Consider the following 21,725-nt stretch of genomic DNA (forward strand, 5'->3'; position numbering starts at 1 on the left):
CAACTTAGCCTAAATTATGGAAAATCAAATTATTTAGTAGAACTGCAAGACAATCCTCTCAGTTGTTGTAGTAAGTGTTGCTATAAACATTTAAAACAGCAAAAAAATACCAAATACCTGCACAGTATGTATGATAAATGCATATGATAAAGTAAAAAAAAAAAAAAATAGCACACACTGAAAGAAAGCCAACAGAAGAGGGCACTGGGCATGGGCCAGGGAGGGCAAGAATTGGGATGGGGACATGGAGGAGCCCAATCCAAGGCAAGACACAGTTTCAGGCTTTACCACAGTCACAAAGGCTGCTTCTTGTTTTTGTTTTTAGCAGAAGGTAAGCATGAGCAAATCACTTTTTAGAGGTAACTTTGCTGGACTTGTGAAGAATGGTGTGCAAGGTCCAGAGCGACTGCAGGAGAGGGAAGGTGGGATTCCCACAGAGCAGGAGCACAGATGAGCCAAGCAAGGCCCTGCTTAGAAGGCAGCAATCAACAGAGATGCACAGACCTGTGAGGGTGCCGGGACAGCCATGCAACAATGCAGCCCTTTTGCTTCCTAAGCTCACCAGTTCCCTCGCTCCACCTCTGAGAGGTGGTTTGGAGAAACACAGCCCTTCTCAAGAGGGTTGCAAGGTAAGTTTAGTTGGTACATGAGTGCACAGCACATTTTAATTTTTATAGTTATGCATTTATTTTATATGTATTAGACAAACGACCAACAGAAAATTTACCATTTCACAGGTATTAGTGTTTAGGATGAGGCTAAAGTAGGTATTTCTGTTTAGAAAAGTAAATTTGAAGAAAAGCTACCCAGCAAATTATAGTAGTATGTGGTACACAGACAAAAAAAAAAAATTATGCAGTCGTCCAAATGACTGAAACTGATAAAATGCTGGTCCTGGTCTATGGATTCCCCCTCTGACAAAGCACAGAATACTCGCACCTTCTCCAGAGTCAGTGACCAAAGATGAGAGAGCAGGGCACCCAGCACAGAAACCACCAGGAGCCAACGACTTCCTCCTGTGCTCCATCCTCTCTCACTCACACCAGGAATTAAATCCTTTTATGTAGACAGATGGTCAAGAATCGCTACTATAAAGCAACTCAGTATGGTCTGAACTATCAGAGAGCTACATGGAGAAATAGTTACTGCTAAACAGACCTCTCTGCTGAGGTTTTTCCCAGCTACTTAAGTCCTGAAAATTTCCACAAGGCTGAGTCAAATCTGCGTTTCATCATCTATAAGAAAGGTACCTATCGAGAACACCCTGCTGGCCAGTGTGTAAATATCTAAAGGAGGACTCAGAAAACACCGGGGAAGTCCAGCCTGCACGTGGTGGCTGGGCTTCAGTGAAGCATGGAGCACAACAGGAGTTGTAAGTAGTAGTTACATCAGCAGCCCTGGAAATTCTGCTCAGAACCAAACTGAACAAATAACATTATCTAAAGCTTACAATTATTTAACTCCCTAAATTTTCTGTCCTCCCAGTAGCACTTTCAAATGCCTAAAAGCAATTAAAAGAAACATTTTTCCAATGTCTCACAGAACCATTAGAAACACAAAATTAATAGCTTCATAAACTATAGCTTCTATTTTATCCATAATAGAATGAAGGTGCATAAACCACATAGTAATTAATCTTTGGACAAAAGCAAACAATAAATGGAATATATGGCTAAGATCCTTTCTTTTTGAGTGTGGTCCAAGATAAAAATTTCTTCCAAAAGGGTATCATTAATGCAATAAGGCTTTTGTGGAATTCTATTTTGTATGAAATTCCTGTTTTCTATTAGCTACTTCTTCCTCTGTGACACAAGCCTCATTCCTTGTGAAAAACACGAAGCAGAAGACATTCGTGAAATCATCAGGTAAAGATCCCACGACCGTTCTATCACTGACACAGTATGTAGGTACATGGTACAACCCCCAAGGGACCACCTTGTGGCATCCTCAGCAACCACAGAGCCACAGGGCAGATGAGTGTTTGCTCCCACTGAGGCTCTGCAACCTCTGCCACCAATACTGGAGAAATCCTCCAACCTCACTGTTTTCTCCTGAACTTGTTCCCTTGTTTTTCGATTAATACACAGCAAACAGGCACACCTTCAAGCTGCCAAAAGCATCTTAAACGTTGTACACTTACAATCTTCAAAATATAGTTGTTCAAAAGAGTCATCAAAGTAGTTTTTGAAATAGAACACTTACTTTGACCACATAATTGAACCTTCGGATATCTTGAATTGCACTTGAGAAGTCTAACCGATTAAAGGCTTCTCCCAAGGTGCAATAGCCATGCCACTGGAAGAGCAACACAGAAGTTAAAATTAGTCAATTAGCCAAAAAGAATTGGCAGTTAATGTCAATTAATTGTGTGATTAAAAAAATTTTTGGCAAAGGACAATTTGTTTTTATTTTGAAGACTGATTTTAGATTTAGATGAGAGTATAGTAAAATTGTAGCAATGCTAATAATTTAAGCTGTTTATGTATACCTGACAGACCATTAACTGACATTTTTTACAACCTGCTGAAGTAATGACAAAGACAAATATTTATTAAATATCTTGCTGGTTTGTTTTGTTGGGGACAAACTGGGGTGTGGACGACGTTAAAGCTAAGATCATAAAAGAACTGGATTCATTCTAGGCTACGCAACTAAAAATACATAAATCATCTGATTAACTGCATTGTAAGGATGTAGGTGTTATAAATATCTAGTTGAAACACAGGATTTCTCTGCAGGGGAGGCCTGCACTGCCCGAGTTTGAAGTATAACATGGGATTTCTCTCCAGAGCAGCCATGCACTGCCCAGGCTGGAAGTATGCTCAACCACAAGGATCAGGGCCGGGAGAGGTGCTTCGGTAGCAAGAAGGTGCCTCTGAAAACCAGCATTGGGATGGAGAGGGCTGAAGGCAAGTGCTGGATGTGACCATGGGCAGCTTTCAGGCTGGGAGCACGGATGCCAAGAACCCAAAACACCAAAAAAACTGGTGCTTAGACCCACAGGTCCAAGAACCGAAGGAAGAAAATGAAACAATTTATTTTCAGTACTGTAAACACTGCTGCTATTCTCTTAGATGTTTTTCTTCCATGATATACCCTTATCCTGTATTGGTTTGTATAGATTAGCACATTAGGTTTCAGAAGTCATTTTAAACTCCATCTTCATCCTCCATATTTGAAATATTTAAAATCTACAGATTTTCAGGTCAAAGTTGTAGAGATAAGTAAGCTAGAAAACAATAACAGAAAACATGAGATGATTGGTCTCAAATTCCAAACAGGTGACTTGAGATGTCCTAGAGAAAGCAGCTGGAGTCATAGCACCTTTGCCTCTAACAGCCGATACACTCAGAGGCTCATGTGCTTCTGTGCGTCAACCCCAATCGCCCTGACGGGTGCACAACTCAACAAAATATACTCATTTAAAACATCCAAATATGTTGACTGAGTGCCTGCTATGTGGCACCATTAGACGATTATTTGACAGAATCTAACCTAGTTTGTAAAAAACAAAATTTAGTGCTCATGAAAGACCATTAAATATTTCATCTGCTCTGTTGCCATACTGATTACAGAACAGAGGATCCCATCCAAGCTAGCATATGCAGGAAAGGAGGATCTTCTTGTGAGGCTGTGGGGATGTTCCCTGGAATCCTAGGAACCAGGACCTAACAAGGCTGAGAGGGACTAGAACTAGGACTGGGTGCTGGTGTCCCTGCACCACGTCATGTCTCCACACCCTCACCTGGTATAGAGCAAGTGCCTGCTGCTTGTCCATGCTGGCTGGTGTCTCACTGCTTCCGAGGTTACCTGCTGTGGTTCTAGGTCCAGACATGCTCTTTGTGGTCTGCTCTGTGAATCAGATTTAATTTCCTTTTGCGAGATGGGTGGTGACCTTGGAAAGTGTCTGCTACACCATCGTGTGGAATATCAGCTGTGATGGATTTCAGATTATAATCTATATCAAAATGAGTGTTTCCTTTCCCCAAAGTTCCCAGGAAAATGTTTTCCACATAGCAGTGATGGTGGCCATCTTGCTATAACTGTTTCATTTTATTATTATTCTCGTTAATCTCTTACTGCACCTAATTTATAAATTAAACTTTATTATAAGTGTGTATATACAGAAAAAAAAACATAGTATCCATAAGGTTTGGTAGTATCCACAGTTTCAGGCATCCACTGGAGGTCTATCCCCTGAGGTAAGGGAGCCTACTATACATTAACATGTGTCTTGGTAACTCACAGATATGCTGCATGATAGAACTCTATGCCCTCTCACAGATAGGTCCCACCTCCAGCCTTCCCCTGCTGCCATCTAACATCTTAAACTCCAGCTCTGAATGTCTGTCTCCTGCTGTGAATCTTCAGTGACTTCAAAACTCAAGTCAGGACACCTCTCAGTTTGGCCTCACTGCTCAAGATTGAGCTGAATTCATGACCATAATTCAAGCATTCAGATTCATGGGCTGTTTTGTGGGTTTTGCTATCTCTTATTTTGTTTTTGCATATCTTACCCACTGAAACGTTGGGCTGCAAAAAGTTTGATCACTAAATATGTAGGCAATGCTGGATACTGGGCTGTTATTTACATATTTGTATCACCTTTTATTTCATAAGATAGCATTGTCAGGGTAATTTAGTATTTCAACATAATCAACAAGTAAAATAAAATTAATGAGAATGATCTTACTTTGAGTATTTGTGTCATTTCTAAAATGGTCCTTTTTCCTTTTTTTGGATGCATATTCATGCTCTTCATTATTGAATATTTCTCCATCTTCACTGTTTAAGATACTGAAATAAAGACATATTCTATTAAAATATTTTTTCAGGGAGATCTTCATTTGGCTTTTCTTTTGTAAAAGGATACAAATACTTCAAAGTGACAGACTGTGGGCTTGAAATCACAGGGGTAATGTCTAATACATTTTTGTTTCATTTTGAGAAATAAGATGTATCCTGGTTCTTTGAGAATATTGTACCAGAAAGTGCTGAACATGTTTTAGAATCTCTGAAGGGTCTTGATATGCTTATCCAAGGTAGTTTCAAACATCAAAATGGCTTATTAAAACAGAGATTTTTTAAAAAACAACTATTAAAACTCCAGAAAAAAGATGGTAAGAACATGATGATACCCAATATTGACCAATGACTTGATGTATCCCTTACCCCATGCTGAGTAACCACTCAACATTTCTGTTTACTCCCAATATGTTTAAGGGTTTAACTGAAGTTAATTATTACTGCACTGAACATGTTTTTATTAAGCACCAACCACATACACTGTTAACACATTTAACTGGAACCAGGTGAAGTGACATGTATATTTTTACTATTTAAATACATTTAACTAAAAGCTGTTCTTTGTGAAACAAGAAAATCAAATGATAAGGCAATAACTACACAATGGGAACACCTTTTACTTTTTTAAAAAATGTCTTCCTTACAGAAAAAAAAAACCTGTAAATAGTAATCCACATCCTCAAAACTAAAGATGTGTAAAATTCTTATTTTCCACACACTGATAACAGATTTTCAGTGTAAAGTGAGGAAGGAAGCTCTGTGGAGACAAGCTGGTTGGTGGAGGCATGCAAGAGTGGTGCTCAAATCCAAGGAACTAAAATTGCCTATTTGCCGGTCATTGTTCTTTGACAAGAAAATTGTATACAAGCCCCTTTCCACTCACCAGTATTCACTTTTAGTAAAAAACAGCTGACTTTGCCAAATGAGTCACTTTCTCACCGTCAGAACAGACTTAAACAGCAGTGCCAACAGTTGTAAATCATCAAGACAAGCAAAGCACATTTGAAAAACATACAAACAACTGAACTTTTTGTGGCAGACATTATAACAGCAATTTATGGAAATGTGTTGATGTTTGTATTTTATATTTAGTCTTACACCAGTTTGTTATCATTGATTGAAATACTGAATGTAGAAGCTTTAGAATCTAAAAGGGTTTTCTAACGAAAATTACAAACATATCAAAGGAAAAGCACAAATACAATGTTCTCCAGAAATAGTGTCGCAGAAGTAAAGACAGAATATGGAAGGAGACAGGACTGCTGACTAATCTCATACATACAGGGAGAAGGACACTCCATGCAGCTTAGCTCCAACATGTGAGCGTGGGACAGAAAAGCAAGGTGAACCTAAAGACATCCCATGGACACACTGAGCTGGAACCAATTCTGCCCATAGGTGGTGGGGCCAGGTTCAGATGCTTGCAGTAACCGCATCCTCCTGTGAATCTGGGTCTACATGGCTGTGGCTCCCTGGGGGCTACCCACACTGTGGATTCCACAGGTGGAGGTGACCTTCTTGGGCACTGCTGGGACACTTCCTGGGCCTGCCTGGGCAGTGATAGGGCTCAGAGAACTTCAGCGTTAGGGCCTTGGGGAGTCTATGTCAGACTTGAGGACCAAGCCTGGGCTCACAAATGACAACTAGGCTACTATTTTTACAAAGTATTTTAAATGGGGAAAAAGCCATTATTTTTTGGTTGTGGGTTTTACACTGTCAGGTAAATAAAAATGTAGAAGTAGAGAAGAAAGATGAATGCTTCTGAAATTTAAATTTGACACATTAAAATGTTAATAAAGGAGTATTTAATTTATAAATCTTTCTATTCTGCATGTGTCAACTACATTTCATAGCAATCAACTACATGTCATAGTAAACATGTTCTCTTTTTATAACCTTCAAGACAAACATCACCTACTCTGACTTAAAAACAAGGGAACCTGCCCAACAACTTGATTAAAAAATGTCAAACAACTTCAACAGACACTTCTCCAAAGAAGGGACACAGCAGCCAACAAGCCCATGAAAAGATGCTCCACATCACGAATTGTTAGGTAAATGCAAATTAACACTACAATGAGATACTACCTCACGCTCATTATGAGGCTACTGGCAAATTTAAAAAAAAAAAGAAAGTTTAACAAGTGTTGACATGGATGTGGGGAAACTGGATCCTTCGTGCAATGTTGGTGGAAATGGAGGATGGTATAGCTACTATAGGAAACAGTATGGAGGTTCTTCAAAAAATTAAACACAGAATTACCATATGATCCAGCAATTCCACTTCTGGGTATATATTCAAAAGAACTGAAAGCAGAGAATGAAAGATACTTGTATACCCACGTTCATAGCAGTATTACTTGCAACAGATAAACATGGAAGCAACCCACATGTCCATCAGTGGATGAATAGATAAACAAAATGTGGTGTACACTATACACAATATGGAATATTATTCAGTCTGAAAAAGGAAATGCTGACACATGCTACAATAGGGCTGAAACTTGAGGACGTTACGCTGAGATAAGACAGTCACAAAAGGACACATACTGTCTGATTTGACTTATATGAGGTACTCAGAAAAGTCAAATCATACAGACAGAAAATAGAAAGCCAGTTACCAGGTCTGGGGGTGCTGGAGAATGAAAAGTTAGCATTTAATGGGGACAGAGTTTCAGTGTGGGAAGATGTAAAAGTTCTAGAGATGTATGGTGGTAATGGTTGCATAATAATGTGAATGTACTTAACACCACTGAACTGTACATTTAAAAATGGTTAGGATGGCAATTTTATGTTATGTGTATTTTGCTGCAATTAAAGATAAACAGTGTGCAAGAGAGGAGAGGAAGTAGCAGCTTGTCTTGTTCATGCTGTCTGAGGTGCATGTCGGAGGGATGGGATGGGGGCGGGAAGTGTTAAAAACAAAGAATAGAACGTTATACAACACAAGCGGAAAATACAGGGCACAAACGCACTTGTATAAAACACAGAGTTTCCATAAACTTAAAACATGTCTGAATGATGGAGCTAACAGCCCTTAACTCCCCACACCCAGGCTGCACCACAGCATACGTCACCCCCTTGCTTGCAAAAGTGCCCAAAAGGCAATGACATTCCAAGTTTCCTCTGACAAGCCCAAGGACAGGGCATGAGTTTTCCAAGTTCCTTTCCATTCAAGAAAAGGAATAGAAGAGAATAGAGAAGAATCAACAAAACAACTCCAAATAGAAGCAAACGAGAGCCAAGAACGGAACTATTTCTCATAATTAAACCCCAATTTCTATAAATTACAATCCTCATTCTAGTGATGACCTATAATAAGATTTGCATTTTCTTCTGATGGTATTTTCTTTAAGAGATGGACAACAAGGTCTTAATCTTCATCTCCCAGACCACTCTAGGGTTCTAAGCACAGGCTTTACAGAAATGTGCTGTTATGGGCCATCATCTTCAAATCATTTCCACACAAGTCTAGGAAAATAAGACAGGCTAGGATAAGCCTCCAGTTTTTAAAATTGCTAATCAAGGGCATCAGTTCTTAACTATATTGCTGTAAGATATATCACAAAACTTTTGTTACCAGTAAGAAAAATGACCAACATTTGTGAATGATTTAATTTTTAATAATTATTAAAGTACTATACTACACATAATAAAAAATAATACATACTCAAACTCAACTTCCCTGAGTTGCCAGTAGGAAGCAACCCTGCCGAGCCCTTGATTTTAGATTTCTGGCCTCCAGAATTGTGAGGACATACATTTCTGTGGTTTTAAGCCACTGAGTTTGTGGTTATGGAATCCCAGAAAATGAATAAAATTATCTATCTTTTCAAGTTACTTCAGTTTGATATTGATTATGAAAGGTACATATATGCCATCAAACAGAAGAGACTTTAGGGAGAAAAAATCTCGCATAAATGCAACAAGTTGCCATGACTCTAACTGCCAAGGTAATATAACATGCAAACTGTGATAATTTCACCAAAACCAAAACAAAGTGGAACAAATCCTCAAACACAGTTGTTGATAATTCCCACCCTGGCCTCCTCTGACATTTCCTTTGGATCAATTTGGCTGCACTTCTTCTGTCAAGCAGGAGCTGGACGACATTTTGGTCAGCTCCTCCCCAGAAGGGAGCTACAATCTCTGCTCTAACAATCCCCAATTGTTGTCTTAAGTTAGACTGTGTTCATCAATGGCTACCTACTAAACTTAGCTTTTTATCTGTACATTTTCCAATCAGGTCATATTATTTTCTCCTGGTAGGCAAATGTTTACATTTATCCATTTTCCTGATATAAAGCTACTTCGTATCAGGGTGTTATTAGTCTCTAATTATAAGAAGATAATCCAGAAGAGAAAGTCCAGTCAATTTTATATAAGTTAAAAAAAAAGATGTGAAACCTATTTTTAGAATTAACATTTCCTTCCTAAATATCTAACACGACACACTTACGGACTCTTAACACACCCTTCTTACATGAAGGGAGCAGCAGAGCAGAGGGCGACAAGAGCACCAAGGCCAGGTGGAGCCACAGCCAATGTGGGCCCATCTCACTCCGCAGGGAGAAGCAACTGCACTGTGCACAGAGTGCAATCTGGCAGAAGGGAAACGCCGTCTTAAAGAGCTTCAGATGCAGCAACCTTGAAGAAGGGCTGTGCCAGAAAGTCCACCAGATGAGGCCGCAAACCTATCAAAGGGCATCAGACACTCTGTGCACAGGGTACACAAAACAATGCCTCCCACATTCTGTGACTTCCTGCGTGTGCCACTTGGACTACCACACTCCCTACCTGCACCATCTTACCTGGACAGACTAAATCTCAGCCACCTCAGGACTAGGATATTAACATGGCTTCCAGTTCTATAAATTCCTCCCCCTTAAGAATGCATGTCTGTAAAATCAGAAATGATGAAAACTGGACTTGTGAGTGGCTTTGTAGTAGAGATTACAGGTCCAGAATAGAATAGGTTCAGTAACATATTTAAGATATTTAAGGGAAAAAATATAAGCCAAAGATTTAACATCTAAATAGTGACTATCAAGGGTAAAATTCACACATATTTTTTATGAGTACACACAAACACAGGAAGTACGGTGACCAGGAGCTGAGGAATGACCCACTAAAGAATAAGCTCCGGAAACCAAAATGACTAGAGGCAGATGCAAAGGTGAGCTGCAGGGTGGTCTGTATTTATCTGTGGAGCTGCTGGCACATGACGGTGATAAAAGTGCAGCATGCCATGGTTACCAGCTTGGACAATGCAGACAAAGAACAACCACCAGAGAAGTGGTAGGGGCGGGCAGAAGATGTGCAGGGGCCAACTGGGACTGGGATGTCCATCAGCTAACTGCAGTATCAGGTACTATGGGGAGCCAACCAAAGAAACTAAGTGTTTGCTATAAAGGCATTAGGATAAAAGTGGGGAAAAAAAGGGAGGAAGAAAGCCCTCTTAAATACCAAAAGGGTAAAAGCAAATAAAATAGAACAAGGGGTTTCCTGTTATCTGTGATGTAAAAAATGGACTTGGCTCACCTATTAAATGGAAAACAGTCTTGGATTGGCTCACAAAGCAAAATCAAACACCATACTGCATATAAGATATACAGCTATAAAAGGCTGGGAAAATATATAGAGAATTTATAGGACTCAGAAAAAAAGTAACTGTCACAGGAAACTTTATAGCATTAAATACCTATATCAATACAAATTTAAATAATAAAAATAAATTATTTAAACATATAACTGAAAAAGCCAGAAAAAGAATAAGTGAACCAAAAGAAAGGGGTGAATTATTACAAATAAAAGCAGATATTATTAAGTAGAAAAAGAATAGAACTAAGAAGTAAATCCAAAAGCTGGCTCTCAAGAGAAAATAATCAACCAAAACAAACCACTAGGTATCTGATTAGAAAAAATAATAATAATAATAAGAAAGTTACAAGTGCTAACAGAAGAAAATTTAAACATTGTAAAAGATAAGGAAAAGAAAGGGATAGAGAGAAAAATGTGTAGATTAAAAGAGACTTTAAAAACATATCAAATTTTAAGAATAAAACAACACTAAACTATAGTGTCTAGGGATATACACTTGGTGATAAAACTATAAAGATTAGGGAAATGATTACCATAAGAGTTTGGGAAGTGGTTATTTTTGGGGAGAGGAAGTAGGTTATAATAGAAATGGGACATGTGGTGGGCGCTTCTGGGATGATTGATAAAGTTCTATTCCTTGACCTGGGTGTGGTTACAAGGATGTTTCCTTTATAAAAATGAAGAAAAACATTAAAAAATCATTACAGGCAACTTTATAAAACTCTTTGCAGTAAGTTAGAAGTAGATGAAACATTTTTTAAAAATATTAAATTTAATGCTATTCCAATACAAAATCAAGTTTTTTTCTTAGAGCTAAACAAGTTAATTATAAAATGCATTTAAGAACAAGAAGAAACTATCCTAAAATTCATATGGAATGAAAAGAGAGCCCAAATAGCCAAAGCAATCCTAAGCAAAAAGAACAAAGCCAGAGGCATCACACTACTCAACTTCAAACTACACTATACAGCCCCAGTAACCAAAACAGCTTCTGTACTGGTACAAAAACAGACTCATAGACCAATGAACAGAACAGAAAACTCAGAAATAAAGCCACACACCTACAACCATCCAATCTTTGACAAGGCCAGCAAAAGCAGCAGTGGAAAAAGACCATCCTATTCAATATATGGTGTTGGAATAACTGGCTAGCCACATACAGAAGACTGAAGCCAGACCCCTACCTTTCACCATATACAAAAATTAACTCAAAATATATTAAAGTTTTCAATGTAAGACCTCAAACTGTAAGATCCTGGAAGATAACCTAGGAAATACTCTTCTTGACGTTGGCCTTGGCAAAGAATTTTTGGCTAAGTTCCCAAAAACAATTGCAACAAAACAAAATTGGCAAGTAGAATTTAACTAAATGAAAGAGCTTCTGCACAGCAAGAGAAACGTTTGACAGAGAATACAGACAACCTACGGAATGAGAGAAACTATTTGCAAACTATGCATCTGAACAAAGGCCTAATATCCAGAATCTACAGGGAACTTATGCAAAAAACGTTCACTTTCTGTCTGTGTTCACATCACCAAGAGAATAGAAAGGAAAAGGGAAGAATGCAAAAGTCAAAGACACGTCACTCTCCTTGAGACAGCCCTCCAGTCCAGGCCAAATCTCAGCCTGCCCTTGGTCCGCTGTGGTTGGGCCTGCACCCAAGCCATGAGCACACGCAGCAATTGTGGCAGCAGAAGCTTCCTCTGGGCTCAGACTCAGGCTGATGCTGCGTCAGGACCTGCCACGGTCTCGGCTGGGCTTCCTGGGACTCGGTGGTTGTGGGCTGATTGTAAAGCATGGAATGACTCTTAGAAACTGGGCGTCATTCTTTGTGGTTTTCCCAGCTTGGTCCCTGATGATACTCCACGTCTTAGGAGACATGCTGAATATTTATTATGCTTACATTCAAGCAACATGAACCCTTAAGGTTGATGTAGCTCCCCGTCTTTTTTTCCCAGAAGGAGGAGCACTGAAGGAACATTTTTCCAGTATGGATTCTTTCCAGCTCCGAGAAGCTGGAGGCACACGGATCCCTCAGCCAGCTCCCATCTATGGACGTGCTGTAGTCACAAGGACTGTGACTAAGGCTCAGTCCCTGAGGAGTGCCTTGGCATGGGCTGCTTTAGGCTGTAAACACCCAGTTTTATCCACTTTATGTGAAGAAAGCCAACAAGGGGCATGGAGTAAGTTCCGCAGGTTTTAGCGGCTGTGGCGGCTGGTGCTCAGTGGCGATGATGGAGGGAAGGCGCCTCCCTCTGTGGGCCCCGAGGTCTGTGTGGGAATCAGCTCTGCAGCTGTGTCCAGGGGCACCCGTAGACCACACACAGCAGGCTCACAGCTCTGTTCCATGAGAACTTTATACACAAAAGCAGACAGGCTGGGCTTGGCCTCTGGATCATAATCTGCTGACCCCTGGGTAAGAAATTTTAAATATTTACTTAATTCTGTTCAACAGAAGGGGTGATATACTGAGGAGTGAATAATGGGAAAGATCTGATTCAGCTGTATCAGGAAGAACTGGTGTAAATTCAACTTAACTGAATTCACAGTATTCGTGTTTTATGCCTTTAGGGGTTAAAAATGGGTCACACACGAGCAGCATGCACTTCACTGGCGTGGCAGGGCACCTCAGTGTTTACATGTGTGGTTCCCATGCTTACCAGGGCTGGAGGCCCCTGTTAGTAGTGAAGTGCATGTGGAGTTCTGGATACTTTTCCTGGCTTTCTCTATTTGTGTGAGCTTGTGCAGTTAGAGGTTTGGGCTGAATTTGGGTAGAAATGGGTGGCTCACAGGCTGCAAAAGTTCTGTGGACCCTTTTTGCCCCAGCTGATTAATGTTGTAAATATTAGAATATTGTTACATAAAAGTCTGGATTTTTAGTTTCTTTCACATTGGAATAGCTGCCAACATTGGGCCTGCATTCATCTCTCTAGGGCAACATCGGCTGCAGCAGAGATGGCTGCTCCCTGGTGGGGTGTGTGCTCGGCCTGCAGCCCCCGCCCTCCGGACTCCGTTCGCCTCCGCTCTCAGGTTTGCACCTCGTCATTGTCTTCTAATTTTGCATCCCTGGACTGCGTGACCTACAAGGCTCTCAGCACAACAAGACTCTATGATTCTGTCTATTGGAACAAAAAGCCAGTGACACAAGTGTATCATCCTGTTGAGGAATTCACAGCATTAACTCTGGGAGTTGGGGACAGTGTGTATTCTTCTTCCAGACACTCTCTGTTTCTCCTGGATGGAAAGGTTCTGCCACTTCTCCCGTGGTCAGGCCCAGCCAATGGAACGGAATGGAAGTGACTCTGACCCTTATTGGCAGAAACTTTAAATGCCGCACAACTTTCCTGCACCCTCCCCTCTGCCATGAGCCTGGCAGTGCTCAGGATGGGAAAATTATCTCACCTGGGCCTGAGGATACAGGAGCTACCCCCAGCCTGCAGTGGAAGAGAAGCATGGACAAGTGATTAAACTTTGTGTTTTCAAGCCACAGAGGTTTTTTGAGGTTGTTTGCTACCATGCTTTGTCCCTACAAACACAGTCATGGAGAAGGCCAGTGGCAGAGCCTGAGCCGTTCACGCATCTGTTCACCAGTATCCAGAATAACAATAGATTTTTGAAACATTCCTGAGAAAATTCTGGGAGTTGCATACCGGCCAGTCTTATTCTCTAAAGTTGTTCCTTCTAAAGGGTGGGATGACTGAAAATTTCAGAAAAGCAAACCACCGCTGAAAGGCAACATTATCTCTGTTGGCAGAAGGCAGCTTGAGCAATCTAGATTTTCCACAGTTCACCAACTAGTTTTTAAGGAAATATGGCTGTGAGAGGAATAAAACATGATACCTACCTTTAAGGAACTCAGAGAAGTGAATTAAAGGAAGTGACAGATCAGACAACCAACCACACAAAGTTTCTAAGAGCAAACTGTTCGGGTCAGCAAGTCACTCTTATCCACTGTTTTGCCTTCTGAGGTTTCAGTTACTCTCAGTCAGTCATGGTCCAAAAACATTAAATGAAAAATTCCAGAAATAAACAATACACACGTTTTAAATCGTGTTTCATTCTGAGTAGCGTGTTGAAGTCTCATGCCGTCCCATTCAGCCCCACCTGGGGTGTGACTCATCCCTCTGTCCAGCAGGTCCACCCTGTCTATACTACCCGTTTTTCCAGGAGATCCACCCTGTCTAGACTACCGGCCTGGCCAGCAGATCCACCCTATCTACACTACCTGCTTTTCAAGCAGATCCACCCGGTCTACACTACCTGCCTGTCCAGCAGATCCAGCCTGTCTACACTAGCTGCCTGGCCAGTAGATCCACGCTATCTCCACTACCTGCCTGGCCAGCAGACCCGTTCTGTCTATACTACTTGCCTGTCCAGCAGATCCACACTGTCTACACTACCTGCCTGTCCAGCAGATCTGCCCTGTCTACACTACCTGCCTGACCAGTAGATCCACACTATCTACACTACCTGCCTGGCCAGCAGATCAGCCCTGTCTACAATACCTGCCTGCACAGCAGATCCGCCCTGTCTACACTACCTGCCTGGCCAGTAGATCCACACTATCTAAACTACCTGCCTGGCCAGCAGATCAACCTTGTCTACACTACCTGCTTGTCCAGCAGGTCCTCCCTGACTACACGACCTCCCAGTACAGCAGGGGCACCCTATCTACACAACCTCCCTGTCCAGTAGATCAACCCAGTCTACACTACCTGCCTGTACAGCAGATCCACCATGTCTATATTACCTGCATATCCAGCACATCCACACTGTCTACACTACCTGCCTGGCCAGTAGATCCACGCTATCTACACTACCTGCCTGTCCAGCAGATCCAACCTGTCTATACCACCTGCCTGTCAAGCAGATACACCCTGTCTACACTGCCTGCCTATCCAGCAGGTCCACCCTGTCTATACAACCTGCCTGCCCAGCAGATCCACCCAGTCTACCCTACCTGCCTGGCCAGTAGATCCACGCTATCTACACTACCTGCCTGGAAAGGAGATCCCCCCTGCCTACAGTACCTGCTTTTCCAGCAGGACCACCCTGTCTACACTACCTGCCTGCCCAGCAGATCCACCCTGTCTACACTACCTGCCTGGACAGTAGATCCATGCTATCTTCACTACCTGCCTGTCCAGCAGATCTGCCCTATCTATACTACTTGCTTGTCCAGCAGATCCACACTGTCTACACTACCTGCCTGGCCAGTAGATCCATGCTATCTACACTACCTGCCTGGCCAGCAGATCCACCCTGTCTACATTAGCTGCTTGTCCAGCAGGTACACTCAGTCTACACCACCTGCCCGTCCAGCAGGTCCACCCTATCTACACTACCTGCCCGTCCAGCAGATCCACCCTGTCTAAACTACCTGCCCGTCCAGCAGATCCACCCTGTCTATCCTACCTGCCAATCCAGCAGATCCACCCTGTCTACACTACCTGCCTGCCCAGCAGATCCGCCCTGTCTATACTACTTGCCTGTACAGCATATCCACCCTGTCTACACTACCTGCCTGTCCCACAGATCCGACCTGTCTATACTACCTGCCTCTCCAGCAGATCCACCCTGACTACAGTACCTGCCTGTCCAGCAGATACGCCCTGTCTACACTACCTGCCTGTCCAGCAGATCCGCCCTGTCTACACTACCTGCCTAGCCAGTAGATCCGCCCTATCTACACTGGTGCATGCCCAGCAGGTCCGCCCTGTCTACACTACATACCTGCCCAACAGATCCGCCGTGTCTACACTACCTGCCTGGTCAGTAGCCCCACGCTATCTACACTGCCTGCCTGGCCAGCAGATCCACCCTGTCTACATTACCTGCTTGTCCAGCAGGTCCACCCTGTCTACACTACCTGCTTCTCCAGCAGTTTCACCCTGTCTACACTACCTACCTGTCCAACAGATCCACCCAGTCTATACTACCTGCCTATCCAGCAAATCTACACTGTCTACAATACCTGCCAGCCCAGCATATCGACCCTGTCTATACTAACTGCCTGCCCAGTAGATCCACGCTATCTACACTGCCTGCCTGGCCAGCAGATCTACCCTGTCTACACTACCAGCTTCTCCAGCAGGTCCACCCTGTCTACACTACCTGCCTACCCAGCAGATCCACCCTGTCTACACAACCTGGCAGGCCAGTAGATCCACGCTATCAACACTACCTGCCTGGCCAGCAGATCCACGATGTCTACACTACCTGCCTGTCCAGCAGGTGCACCCTACCTACACCACTTGCCTGTCCAGCAGATCCACCGTGTCTATACTACCTGCATGTTGAGCAGATCAACCCTATCTATACTACCTGCCTATCCAGCAGGTCCACCCTATCTCCACTAACACCCTGCCCAGCAGATCCACCATGTCTACACAACCTGCCTGTCCAGTAGATCCGCCCTATTTACACTACATGCCTGGCCAGCAGATCCACCCTGTCATCACTACCTGCTTCTCCAGCAGGTCCAACCTGTACACACTACCTGCCTTCCCAGCAGATCCACCCTGTCTACACTACCTGCCTGTAGAGCAGGCCCACCCTGTCTACAGTACCTGACTCCCCAGCAGATCCACCCTGTCTACACTACCTGCCTGGCCAGTAGTTCCACACTATCTCCACTACCTGCCTGTCCAGCAGAACCGCCCTGTCTATACTACTTGCCTGTCCAGCAGATCCACCCTCTCTACACTACCTGCCTGCCCAGCAGATCCGCCCTGTCTACACTACCTGCTTGTACAGCAGATCCACCCTGTCTACGCTACCTACCTGCCCAGCAGATCCACCCTGTCTATACTACCTGCCAGGCCAAAAGATGCACGCTATCTACATTACCTTCCTGGCCAGCAGATCCACCCTCTCTACACTACTTGCTTGTCCAGCAGGCCCAACCTGTCTACACTACCTGCCTGCCCAGCATATCCACCCTGTCTACACTACCTGCCTGGCCAGTAGATCCACGCTATCTACACTCCCTGCCTGTGCAGCAGATCCACTCTGTCTATACTACCTCCCTTTCGAGCAGATCCACCCTGTCAATACCACCTGCCTATCCAGCAAGTCCACCCTGTCTACACTACCTGCTTGCCCAGCAGATCCTCGCTGTCTACACTGCCTGCCTGGACAGCAGGTCCACCCAGTCTACACTACCTGCTTGTCCAGCAGCTCCACCTTGTCTACACTACGTGCCTGCCAGCAGATCCAGCCTGTCTAAACTACCTGCCTGGCCAGTAGATCCACGCTATCTCCACAACCTGCCTGTCCTGCAGATCCACCCTGTCTATACTACCTGCCTGTCCAGCAGATCAACTCTGTCTACATCACCTGCTGGGCTAGTAGATCCACGCTATCTACACTACCTGCCTTGTGAGCAGATCCACCCTGTCTACACTACCTGCTTGTCCAGCAGGTCCAACCTGTCTACACTACCTGCCAGTCCAGCAGGTGCACCTTATCTACACTACCTGCCTGTCCAGCAGATCCAACGTGTCTATACTACCTGCCTGTTGAGCAGATCCACCTTGTCTATACTACCTGCCTATCCAGCAGGTCCACCCTGTCTACACTACCACCCTGCCCAGCAGATCCACCCTGTCTACGCAACCTGCCTGTCCAGGAGATCCATGCTATCTACACTACCTACCTGGCCAGCAGATCGACCCTGTCATCACTACCTGCTTCTCCAGCAGGTCCACCCTGTATCCACTACCTGCCTTCCCAGCAGATCCACTCTGTCTATACTACCTGCCTGGCGAGTAGTTCCACGCTATCTCCACTACCTGCCTGACCAGCAGACACGCCCTGTCTATACTACCTGCCTACACAGCAGATCCACCCTGTCTACAGAACCAGATTGTCCAGCAGATCCACCCTGTCTGCACTACCTGCCTGCTCAGCAGATCCACCCTGTCTATACTACCTGCCTGGCCAGTACATCCACGCAATCTACACTACCTGCCTGGCCAGCAGATCCGCACTGTCTACACTACTTGCTTGTCCAGCAGGTCCACCCTGTCTACACTACCTGCCTGCCCAGCAGATCCACCCTCTCTACCTGCCTGTAAAGCAGCTCCACCTTGTATACACTACCTGCCTTCCGAGCAGAACCACCCTGCCTACACTACCTGCCCGGGCAGTCGTTCCACGCTATCTCCCCTACCCGCCTGTCCAGCAGACCCGCCCTGTCTATACTACTTGCCTGTCCAGCAGATCCACTCAGTCTACACTACCTGCCTGTCCAGCAGATCCTCCCTGTCTATACTACCTGCCTCTCCAGCACATCCACCCTGTCTATACTACCTGCCTGTCCAGCAGATCCGCCCTGTTTACACAACCTGCCTGGCCAGTAGATCCACCCTATCTACACTACATGCATGGCCAGCAGATTCGCCCTGTCTACACTACCTACCTGACCAGCAGATCCGCCCTGTCTACACTACCTGCCTGGCCAATAGATCCACGCTATCTACACTACCTGCCTGGCCAGCAGATCCACCCTGTCTACACTACCTGCTTGACCACCAGGTCCACCCTGTCTACACTAGCTGCCTGTCCGGCAGGTCCACCTTATCTGCACTACCTGCCCGTCCAGCAGATCCAACCTGTCGACACTACCTGACTGTCCAGCAGAAACACCCTGTCTACACTACCTGCCTGCCCAGCAGATCCAATCTGTCAATACTACCTGCCTGGCAAGTACATCCACGCTATCTACACTGCCAGCCTGCCCAGCAGATCCACCCTGTCTAAACTACTTGCTTGTCCAGCAGGTCCACCCTCTCTATACTCCCTACCTGGCCAGTAGATCCACGCTACCTACATTACCTGCCTGTCCAGCAGATCCACAAGGTCTACACTACTTGCTTGTCCAGCAGGTCCACCCTGTCTACACTACCTGCCTGACCAGCACATCCACCCTGTCTATACAACCTGCCTGGCCAGTAGATCCAACCTATCTACACTCCCTTCCTGTCCAGCACAGCCACCCTGTCTCTGCTACCTGCCTTTCGAGTCGATTCACCCTGTCTATAGTACCTGCCTATCCAGCAGGTCCACCCTGTCTACACTACCTGCTTGCCCAGAAGATCCACCCTGTCTACACTACCTACCTGGCCAGTAGATCCACGATATCTATACTACCTTCCTGGCCAGCAGATCCACCCAGTATACACTACCTGCTTGTCCAGCAGGTTCACCCTGTCTACACTACGTGCCTGCCAGCAGATCCAAGCTGTCTACACTACCTGCCTGGCCAGTAGATCCATGCTATCTCCACTACCTGCCTCTCCAACAGATCCACCCTCTCTTTACTACCTTCCTGTCCAGCACATTGAAACTGTCTACACTTCCTGCGTGGCCAGCAGATCCACGCTATCTACACTACCTGCCTTACCAGCAGATCCACCCTGTCTACACTACATGCTTCTCCAGCAGGTCCACCCTGTCTACACTACCTGCCTTTCCAGCAGTTGCACCCTAACTACACTACCTGCCTGTGCAGCAGATCCACCCTGTCTACACTACCTGCCTATCCAGCAGATCCACCCTGTCTATACTACCTGCCTATCCAGCATATGTACCATGTGTACACTACCTGCCTGCCCAGCAGATCCACCCTGTCTTCACTACCTACCCGGCCAGCAGATCCACCGTGTCTACTCTACCTGCTTGTCCAGCAGGTCCACCCTGTCTACACTACTTGCCTGTCCAGCAGATCCACACTATCTACACAACCTGGCTGGCCAGCAGATCCACGCTATCTACACTACCTGCCTGTCCAGCAGATCCACCCTGTCTATACTACCTGCCCATCCAGCAGGTCCACGCTGTCTATACTGCCTACCTGCCCAGCAGATCCACCCTGTCTACACTACCTGCTTCTCCAGCAGGTCCACCCTGTCTATACTACCTGCCTGGCCTGTAGATCCATGCTATCTACACTGCCTGCCTGGCCAGCAGATCCACCCTGTATACACTACCTGCTTGTCCAGCAGGTCCACCCTGTCAAAACTACCTGCCTGCAAAGCAGATCCACGCTGCCTAGACTACCTGACTGGCCAGTAGACCCACGCTATCTACACTACCTTCCTGTCCAGCAGATCCAACCTGTCTATACTACCTCCTGTTGAGCAGGTCCACCCTGCCTATACTACCTGCCTCTCCAGCAGGTCCACCCTGTCTACACTACCTGCTTACCCAGCAGATCCGCCCTGTCTATATTCCCTACCTGCCCAGTAGATCCATGCTATCTACACTACCTGCGTGTCCAGCAGATCCACAAGGTCTACATGATCTGCCTGTCCAGCAGGTCCACCCTGTCTACACTAAGTGCCTGCCAAGCAGATCCGCCCTGTCTATACTCCCTACCTGGCCAGTAGATCCACGCTTTCTACATGACCTGCCTGTCCAGCAGATCCAAAAGGTCTACACTACTAGCTTGTACAGCAGGTCCACCCTGTCTACACTACCTGCCTGACCAGCAGATCCACGCTGTCTAAACTACCAGCCTGGCCAGTAGATCCACGCTATCTACACTCCCTTCCTGTCGAGCAGAGCCACCCTGTCTATACTACCTACCTTTCGAGCCGATCCACCCTGTCTATACTACCTGCCTATCCAGCAGGTCCCCCTGTCTACACTACCTGCTAGCCCAGAAGATCCACCCTGTTTACACTACCTGCCTGGCAGGTAGATCCACAGTATCTACACTACCACCCTGGCAAGCAGATCCACCCAGTCTACACTACCTGCTTGTCCAGCAGGTCCACCCTGTCTACACTATGTGCCTGCCAGCAGATCCAAGCAGTCTACACTACCTGCCTGGCCAGCAGATCCATGCTATCTCCACTACCTGCCTCTCTAGCAGATCCACCCTCTCTTTACTACCTTCCTGTCCAGCACATTGACCATCTCTGCACTACCTGCCTGGCCAGCAGATCCACACTATCTGCACTACCTGCCTTACAAGCAGATCCACCCTGTCTACACTACATGATTGTCCAGCAGGACCACCCAGTCTACACTACCTGCCTGTCGAGCAGTTGCACCCTAACTACACTACCTTCCTGTCCAGCAGATCCACCCAGTGTACACTACCTGCCTATCCAGCAGATCCACCCTGTCTATACTACCTACCTGGCCAGCAGATCCACCCTGTCCACTCTACCTGCTTGTCCACCAGGTCCACCCTGTCTACACAACGTGCCTGTCCAGCAGATCCACGCTGTCTACACTACCTGGCTGGCCAGCAGATCCACGCTATCTACACTACCTGCCTGTCCAGCAGATCCACCCTGTCTATACT

At 45.1% G+C, this 21,725-nt stretch overlaps 1 protein-coding gene and 1 pseudogene across 21 annotated transcripts in view; one reads left to right on the forward strand and one right to left on the reverse strand.

Annotated features, from left to right (window-relative positions):
* The window catches only part of LOC134810473 (putative hydro-lyase KRH_21160), a 158,096-nt gene that overhangs the window by 111,652 nt on the left and 24,719 nt on the right, over positions 1-21,725 (reverse strand). For 18 of the 21 annotated variants that reach the window (XM_063814952.1, XM_063814950.1, XM_063814948.1 and 15 more), the window contains exons 3-4: positions 4,694-4,797; positions 2,203-2,295 (exon numbers count right to left, since the gene is read on the reverse strand). In XM_063814952.1, coding sequence (XP_063671022.1) covers positions 4,783-4,797 — 15 coding nt within the window. In that variant the 3' untranslated portion in view covers positions 2,203-2,295; positions 4,694-4,782. Of the gene's footprint in view, positions 1-2,202; positions 2,296-3,745; positions 3,935-4,693; positions 4,798-12,311; positions 12,821-21,725 lie in introns of all 21 variants that reach the window. The other 3 variants (XR_010158643.1, XR_010158641.1, XR_010158642.1) reach the window with 2 other exon arrangements.
* On the forward strand, positions 12,132-12,611 carry LOC134810474 (protein FAM87A-like; annotated as a pseudogene).

This window comes from Pan troglodytes, chromosome 6, assembly GCF_028858775.2.
Source record: "Pan troglodytes isolate AG18354 chromosome 6, NHGRI_mPanTro3-v2.0_pri, whole genome shotgun sequence".
NCBI classification, from domain to species: Eukaryota; Metazoa; Chordata; class Mammalia; order Primates; family Hominidae; genus Pan; species Pan troglodytes.